Source organism: Eretmochelys imbricata, chromosome 17 (assembly GCF_965152235.1).
Source record: "Eretmochelys imbricata isolate rEreImb1 chromosome 17, rEreImb1.hap1, whole genome shotgun sequence".
Classification (NCBI taxonomy): Eukaryota; Metazoa; Chordata; order Testudines; family Cheloniidae; genus Eretmochelys; species Eretmochelys imbricata.
This window is the reverse complement of record NC_135588.1, coordinates 21,811,555-21,819,944: the sequence shown is the minus strand read 5'-3', so window position 1 is coordinate 21,819,944 and position 8,390 is coordinate 21,811,555. Positions and strand designations below refer to the sequence as shown.

The 8,390-nt window shown below is 52.2% G+C and overlaps 1 protein-coding gene across 2 annotated transcripts; it reads right to left on the bottom strand.

The window, feature by feature from the left end:
• Nucleotides 1–5,768: 5,768 nt before the first annotated feature.
• Nucleotides 5,769–7,514, bottom strand: LOC144276479 (C-C motif chemokine 4-like). Of its 2 annotated transcripts, none has more exons than XM_077836570.1 (3): nucleotides 7,442–7,514; nucleotides 6,372–6,486; nucleotides 5,769–5,856 (listed from the first exon to the last, which is right to left on the bottom strand). In XM_077836570.1, exons 1-3 carry the CDS (start codon nucleotides 7,512–7,514, stop codon nucleotides 5,769–5,771), a joined length of 276 nt encoding a protein of 91 aa, XP_077692696.1. The 2 variants fall into 2 exon arrangements, with proteins under 2 accessions (XP_077692696.1, XP_077692697.1); XM_077836571.1 differs by having other exon boundaries at nucleotides 5,769–5,843; nucleotides 6,374–6,486.
• Between the last annotated feature and the right edge of the window lie 876 nt (nucleotides 7,515–8,390).

Here is an 8,390-nt window from a genome sequence, read left to right as displayed (position 1 = left end):
TTCGGGTGGCAAGGCTGGCACCTGAGCTGCTCTCAGGCTTATTGTCTGATGAAAAGTCAAGCAAGGCCTGACCCTCTATGAATGTGTCAATGGGGCGTCACAGCGGTACCTGCCCCACAGCACCTGCTGCTGGCCAAGAGTGGCACTGCAGGGGCTCCCTGGCTTCATTTCTCCTTGCTGGAATTTTCTGTCTCTCCCAGACGTTCATGTGGCTCAGGTCTCTTGCGAAGTCACTGACTAAAAACGTAACCCATTCCCAGGGTAAAAAAAAATGTCTAAAAAACCAAAAGTTTCTTCTCTCCCTGCTAGGTGCCCGTCTAGGCTCAGTTGCCAGCCCCTTCTGGGCTACCTTTAAATCTGTCCTTTACGACAGAGCCCTGGCTCCGGGCTGCTTCCCTGGAGTCCTTCCGGACCCTCCTTCACAACCTGCCCCAGGAACCCAATTTGCTCTCTGTGGTTCCTCCCCAAGTGGGGCTCTTTGCCCTTTTACTAGGCCCAGCTGTTCCAGGCTCTCACCTGACCCCAATTAGTCTAGCCCCTTTATGATGGGAGGCCGCTAATTCTGGTTCAGGCACATATGAATGAAAGGGGCAGGCCAGCCCCAGCCATCCTGACCCTTTAAGGATCCAGTGAATCTCAGAGCCGGGTCAACAGGCTTGGGCTTGGGCTCGGGCTCAGGCTAGTGTAGATGCTGCAGCTGCAGCTGGGGCTGGAGCCGGAGCCCGGGCTCTAAAGCCAAGGGGTGGGGGTGGGCTTAGCCTGGGCCCCACTTGCCTGAGTCTGTTAGCCCGGGCTCAGAGAATCACTGCTTCCTGTGTAGACACACCCCAAAGGGCAGGCCACCCTGTGGCAGGGTGTTTTGCTATTGTCTATGACTGCAGTTCTCAAACTGTGGGTTGTGACTCCATTTTAATGGGGTTGCCAGGGCTAGTGTTAGACTTGTTGGGGCCCAGGGTCAAAGCTGAAGCCCGAGTCCCACTGAGCTGCAGGGTTTAGGTTACAGGCCCCCTGCCTGGGGCAGTGGGGCCTGGGCTTCAGCTTTGGCCCCCCTTCCTGGGGCAGCAGATCTTGGGTGGGCTCAGACTTCAGTCCCCCTGCCTGAGGTCATGTAGTAATTTTAGTTATCAGAATGGGGTCATGATGCAATGAAGTTTGAGAACCCCTGGTCTATGATTACCTAGGGAGGTGGTGGAATCTCCTTTCTTAGAGGTTTCTAAGGTCAGGCTCGACAAAACCCTGGCTGGGATGATTTAGTTGGGGATTGGTCCTGCTTTGAGCAGGGGGTTGGAATAGATGCCGTCCTGAGGTCCCTTCCAACCCTCATATTCTATGATCCTATGATATGATGGTGCAGGGCTGAGCCCCTGATAAGTCTGATTTTGGCGGGTGTGACTCACACCGGGGTGCTCACACACTAGGGCTGGGCAGGAAATGACATTTTTCCCCCAGGAAAAACTGCAGGAAATGGCTTCCCTAGAGGGGAGGGATAGCTCAGTGGTTTGAGCATTGGCCTGCTAAACCCAGGATTGTGAGTTCAATCCTTGAGGGGGCCATTTAGGGGTCTGGGGCAAAAATTGGGGATTGGTCCTGCTTTGAGCAGGGGGTTGGACTAGATGACCTCCTGAGGTCACTTCCAATCCTGATATTCTGTGATTCTATGATATTCTCCACCCCCCCCCCCCCAACCTCTCCCCAGTTGTTGAAACTGCTCCATGAAAACAACTGGGATTTGGTCAAAAAACCTGAAAACTGGAAAAGGTCGGATTTCTGTTGCCACGTTTGGGGGTTTGGTTTATCTGCAACCCCCACAAAAATTCTCAGTGAAAATGGATTTTTTCTGGTGAATTTCTGTTTAGTTGAAAAGGTCATTTTTCCACCAAAAGAATGGAACACGTTGTAACTTGTGGGGACATTTGATTGCTGAGCCCTGGGGCTCCAGACTGGCTTTGTCCTCATGAGCTCTGTTCATAACAGTGGAAGCTCATGTATTTTCACCCTGCAGCATCCCCTGAGGTCTGGGGAGAGGCTGACACTGCCTAGTCATTGCGTCCTGCAGTGACATGCTGACGATAATTTGTTCCAGCCAGCATGAAATGCAACGTGGACTTGAACTGTTCTGGCCATTAGCTCTAGGGCAGCGACGTAAGTGCAGCCCTCCCCGGCACGCTGCATGGCAGAGTGGGGTGCAGATGAGGCTAGTTCCCATCTCTGCTCCTCATTCGGTCACCTCCTCCCCTTCTTAAGCAAGACTCCCGACAGCTGCTAGTCAGTGGGAGACTCCCGCTCTGCTGTGGGTGCCCTGGCCCTGCAACTCCCTGCCTGCAGGCCCTGTTGTTGGAGCCATGGGGCCAGGTGGGAGGTTGCAGTTGGTTTCAGGGAAGGGGAATCAGGACTTAGGGTCTGCAAGGGTCCCTGTTTGGCTCTGCCTGCCAGGGATCTGGCAAGGAAAGATGTGGAGAAGTTGGAGAAAGTCCAGAGGAGAGCAACAAGTGATGGAAGGGCTAGAAAATGTGAGCTGTGAGGGAAGCCTGAATAAATTGGGTTGGAGAAGAGAAGGCTGAGAGGGGACATGAAAGTACACAAAAGGTTGTTACAAGGAGGAGGGTGATAAATTGTTCTCTTTAACCTCTGAGGACAGGACTAGAAGCAATGGGCTTACATTGCAGCAAGGGAGACTTAGGTTGGACACTAGGAAAAACTTCCTGTCAGGGTAAGTAAGCACTTTGCCTAGGAAGGCTGTGGAACCTCCGCCATTGGAGATTTTTAAGAGGAGGTTAGACCAACACCTCTCAGGGATGATCTAAAATAATACTGAGTCCTGCCTCAATGCAGGGGACTGGACTAGACGACCTCTTGAGGTCCCTTCCAGTCCTACCCTTCTATGATTCTGTGACTCTCTCCCCCAGTCCCCAGGTGGGATTTCCTTCATTCCCAAGGATTAACCAGCCTGCAGGGTCCAGGAGCTCTCCACTGATAAGAGGAAGTCCTGCCCCTGGATTCAGAGGCCCCTTTACACACAGAGGCCAGGTCTGAGCTCAGGAGGAAGCTCTCAGTCACTCTGTGGTGACTTTAACGTTATCTGGCCATGTTGAAACTTGCACGGGGGGAGCGGCTTCCTCCTTGTGCCAGCTCAGAGCGTGGCACACACGCTCACAGCCCCATGACCTCAGATCCAGTCCTGCTCAGCTCCCTCCTGGTTCCACTCACAGCACCCTACCAGAACCAGCCCCCGGCTGTGGCCTTCACACTCCCCACTCTGCCCTTCCCTGCTTTGGGCACCCAATTCCTGTTATTCCAGACACATTTCAACCCTGCCCATCCGGGGGCGGGTAGCTGAGGGAGGCTAGTCATGGGGATAAAGCGCTGAAGCAGGGCGCTGATCTTCCCTGATTTCTGAGCTTTGTGTTTTAAAATATATTTTTTGTAAAATCCAAAGTTTTTCCTATGAGCCTTTGAGTTTGTACCATGAGCTAAAATGTGACCCTTTCCACCATCGCTCCCTTCAGTCCCTAATCCCACCAGATCTGAGCATTGCCCAGTCTTTAGTGTATTCCTCCTCCCAACGCCCCCTTGAGGCAGGACAGGGCTATTATTCCCACAGTGCCACAGAGAAACTGAGGCCCAGATCTTTAAAAGTTTTTAGGGGTCCAACAACAACAACATGCTTGGACAGTGAAGCTCCATAGCGCTGAGTGTCCATGTCCACATTGTAGGGCTTTATTCCAGGCCTCTAGAAGCTCCGTGGGGTTATTGCTAACCTGGGGCAGCCAGGTTAATTGTGGGTGAGCATATGGCCGCTCTCAGCCCATGACCTCAAGTGTGATCTTCAGGGCTCAATGTTCAGGGACTTTGTCTCTGAGACGGGCTATATGACAAAAGATTGTCAGCCGTTGGTGGCCAGTGCTGACTTCTGTTCTCTCGAGGCTAGTTCTCAATAATACATCCCTATTAGTGATAAAATCAAACCAACTTACTCCCAGTAGTCACTGCCTTCCACCTCCTGCTGTCTTGTTTGAGCAATATCCTGTGTCAGCTCCGTATAAGAGGATCGGAAGTACACAGATTGGCTAAAGCTGTACTTTTATATATTTAAAGGTCCAACTCCCATTGATTTCCTGTTGACTTCAGAACTGCAGAATGGAGCCTTAGTCTGCTCATCATTACCACTTGTAGCCTGGCAGTGCCCCTGGTCGTGCCGTATGCTGCTCCACATGCAGGGAGACACTGCCCCTGCCCTCAAGATCTCAGACTCTCCCCTTGCCCCATTGTCCTGTATCTCTTTATGCACAAGGCTTGGTACTTTGACATTTATATTCTCCCTTGCACCTCCCGGTTTTAGGCTCCCTGGAGCTTCTCCCCAGGAGTCAGACATTGCTTCTGGACTGGGGCTGTCCCCCACAGACTTTGCTTTCCCCTCACAATGGGACTGTACATTTGGCTGGGTGCAACACAAATCCACCCAGCAAGGGACTGTCTTAATTGTTCCTGTGCACTGGGGTGACGGGACCCACGGGCAGTCCAAGCCCCCTCCCTTGGGACGTTTAAAACTGCATTGGACAAGGCTGCAGGGAGTGAAATATAGGGAACAATCCTTCAGTGCCTCCAGGGACGGGGTTAATGCCTGACCTACGAGGCGTTTTGCAGTGCCTATTTGCTGTATAGTGTTAGTGTGTGTGCACCTGTGTGTGAGTGCAGATGTGTATCTGGAGGCCGTGTGTGTACGCACGTGGCTGTGTCTGGGAGCTGTTGCATCCGGATGCAGGCCTGTCTCTGGGAGTGAATGCGTGCGCACAGCCGTGCGCGTGGGGTGCGCCAAGGTCCATCAGTGCATCTTTGTGGGTGAACCTGTGTATGCAGGGCTGGGGGTGCGTGTGCCTCTGTGGGGCTGTATGGTGGGTTGTGGAGAGCGGGGGAGGTGTAAATAGCTGTGTGTATGTGAGCTGTATTTCTGTTCAGGGATGGGGGCGGGGCGCGTAGAGGTATGCCACTGAGGAGTGTACTGGTGTATATGCGTGCGTGTGTTTCACAGAAAAAGTGTAACCTGGATTCAAACCCTCCTGTTATTAGTTTTGTGAAACACAACACCTAGCTGACAAAGTTTAAGCAGATTCGCTGAGTTTAAGGCCAGAAGGCCCTACAGATCATTCAGCCTGACCCCCTGTACAGCCCAGGCCGTCACATGAGTGTGTGTGTGCAGGGATGGTGAGGTATGTACGCTGGTATGTTTGTGTGTGGGGACTTGACAGCTCGGTGTTTGCCCGGAGGTGGCTATTTCCTTCCAGGGATGGGTGAGTGTTGGATTTGTGACATGAGTGCTACTCAGGAAAAGTGCCAGAACTCACCTTAAAACAGAACCAAGGGGTTGATATAAAAATATTTATTCTATAAAGGCAGTGTTTCGTTTTCTGCCAAAAACACCCCAGCCACTGCTCAGCGTACAGCAGACACAGCCAGGGCTAAATACCAAATATATTAAACAATCTTGTGCGCGTCTGTGATGTGAAGAGAGCCGGCCCAGCGGCTTGCCCCCACAGTTCACAGCAAGGATTCTATAAATAACATAATTAACAGTATAATTAGTACATTTTTCACTGATCCAGGATTTTAAATAGCTGTACATGATATTTACAAATTCTTGGTTTTATCAGGGTTTGGGGCAAATTCAGCTCCTGTTCCTTGGCAGAAAATGATGTCGTCAGCCTGTCCTTTGAGGATTTACACTCCCACTGCCGGGGGCGGCCCATTGCCCAGTCTGGCCCCTGCTCCGCTCAGTTCAGTTCCAAGTCATTCATGTACTCTTGAACCCAGGATTCACTGGGGTTGGCACAGAGTTCACGGCCCTTCTTCGTGATGAACCTGGGGGGAGGGAAAGAGACGGACAGAGTCAGAGGAAAGGAGGGGATATTTCTCGCAAGTGCCCACCCCTCGCAAGTGTCAGCTGCTTCCTCATCCCTATCAGGTCTGTTCTCGCTCCCTGAAGGAGTCTCCATCAGCCCTTCATGGTCCCGAGGCTGCCGGGTGGCTGCCTGTTCCACACACTGGTGCCCTCCTGAGATCTTTCCTCTCCCAGCCTCCAGCCTGGCCTCACCTCACGCCATTATGCCTTGAGTGCAGGGCTTAAATTCTCATAGATTATTTCCCTGAGCCCCCCATTCCCCCACCGTGCTGTCCAACTCGGTACTGTCTGAGCTGCTGCAATGGCCTGTAAGTGTTGGAGCCCCAGCTACGTTCCCCCAGTATCTGCCTGTCCTTCTCTATACCAGGAAATGGAGGCCCCAGCCTGTGTGTTGCCCGGCCGCAGGCGGTCGCTCCAACCCATGTCAGTGCAATATACCGATGTATGAAAAGCAGGGGGGCGCCTCAGCACTTACACTGTGCCCGGCCGGGAGCACATGCTGCTGGTGCTGTAATAATCCTTCACGAAGTTGCGGGGGATCTGCCAGGCTGTGTAGGAGAAGCAGCAGGCAGTCGGGGGGTCAGAGCCAACTGCAAGAGACAGAAATGAGTTCAAACCGGTGTCAGGGAAAACCTTGCCTGGTTCTCCAGAGAAGTCCCATGGGAGAGGTTTGCATTAGCGGGGTTTTTAAATCAGTCTGGGATTTCAGTGGTGCCAAGATATGACGATGGTTGAGGGTTAGCGTGTACGCAGTGATCAGCAGACAGCGAATTATTTACAATCTTCATTTCACAGACGGGATCATTGAGGGACAGAGTGGAGGAGACCTGTCTACAGCCACAGCACAGGGCCCTGGCAGAGTCGGGACCTGAAGTTAGGAAAGGGCTCACAATCCCATGAGCTAATCACTAGCCACACCACCTCTTGCAGCCTTGCCCAGGGGCTCTCTGAGCCCGCTGAGTTAATCTGCTCTGAGGATGCTCAGTATCTGGCAGGACTGGGTCCTTAGTGCCAGTTTATTCACAGGCCAGATGCAGCCAGCTTCTGTCAGCCCACCGTGACTTGGACAATCCCTTGGCGGGTGAGCGGAATACCCATGCCCCACTCGGCCCTTGGCCTCTCTGCTAGGCTCATCAGCCAGGGTACCAAATGATGCCCATCGCAAGGGTAGTTTTGGTGATGTGGACCCTTGATCTCTAAGGAGTGAGACCACAGATGCATTTCACCTGGCTCACCAGACAGCCAACAGATGGGCAGGGCTTTTGGTCACGTCCTGTAGAGGCTGCATTTGAACCGGTAACCTAGGATGGAAGCCCCTAAGCCAACCAGCCCCTCTCCCACATTGTCTGCAGCGTGCATCTCACTGCAGAGATGTGCCTTTTACCGGAGAGAGACAACTCGCCTGCATCACTCCGAAGCGCCCCAGGAAAGCACAGCAGCGTGACAGCACCAACATGCCATGGCTGGCTAGCGCAGAGCTAATTGGGATCTTCCTCCTTCGCTACACAGCCAAAGTGGCTCTGAGAAGACAGACACAGAACTTACTTGGTGCGGAGGAGGCCAGGGAGCAGAAGGCAGCGATGAGGAGAACGGTGAGGGCAGCCACTGAAACCTTCATGTTGCCGTCGGGTGGGGAAGAGCTGCAGGACTTGGACTCCTTCAAACCCTTCGCCGTCTGATGCTGAACCTCTGGGCTTTCACCCTTCTTATAGGAGACTGGAAACCGAAAGGATGGCGAACCCCCAGGAACTGTGGAAATTCCAGCGCATTCAGGAGGTGACGACACGGTGCAATTGTGCTATTTGTGGAAAAGCGAAGCAGTCCCCGCAATGGAGGAAATCCCTGAATAGTTTGTGTGAAGGGCCGAAGGGCCAAGGCCTCAAGTTCTTCCTCATCAATTTGATTTCAACATCACAGGGAAAAACTGAAGAAAATGTGTCATTCGTGTTTCTGCAAGCGCGAACTGCAGCGATCTCTCCAGTGTGTGGTTTCAAACCTTGCACAGCACTGGTCAGCGGGAGGGACTGGGCTCGCAGTGGAGCTGTGGGAAAAATGTTTTTAATTCTATTTTTTTTTAAATGAAAAGAAATCGGCTTAAAATTAGATGTAAAATCTAGTTGGGGGGCGGGGCAGAGAAGTGAAATGTTTATTTTCAGACTGGACTGGATTCAATCCATTATTTAAAATCAATTCTTATAAAATACCCACCTACTCGATAGATCCATCACTTGTGTTATTTCTAGCATGTGTGGTGTACAGTCTAGCTGCCCCACCGTGATAGCGGCCCAATCTTGGAAGGTTTGAGCTCCCCCAATTCCCATTCCCTTCCCTGGGAGATTAAGGGGCTCGACATCTCACAGCACATGCTCAGCACTTGACCTTATCTTTTAGAAGGGTCAGTGTGTTCCTGTTATCCTTGGGGAATGTTTTTGTACCGTCCTTGATATCAGGATGTTCTGGTATCACTTGATATCGGATTTGTTTGCGTGACCAC

Bases quoted from the DNA above. Each gene is read 5' to 3' on its own strand.
- LOC144276479 (XM_077836570.1), bottom strand. From the start codon at position 7,514: ATGAAGGTTTCAGTGGCTGCCCTCACCGTTCTCCTCATCGCTGCCTTC. The intron at 6,487-7,441 runs GTAAGTTCTGTG...TGTCTCTTGCAG, and splicing joins CCTGGCCTCCTCCGCACCAA to TTGGCTCTGACCCCCCGACT. The intron at 5,857-6,371 runs GTAAGTGCTGAG...CCCTCCCCCCAG, and splicing joins TGCTCCCGGCCGGGCACAGT to GTTCATCACGAAGAAGGGCC.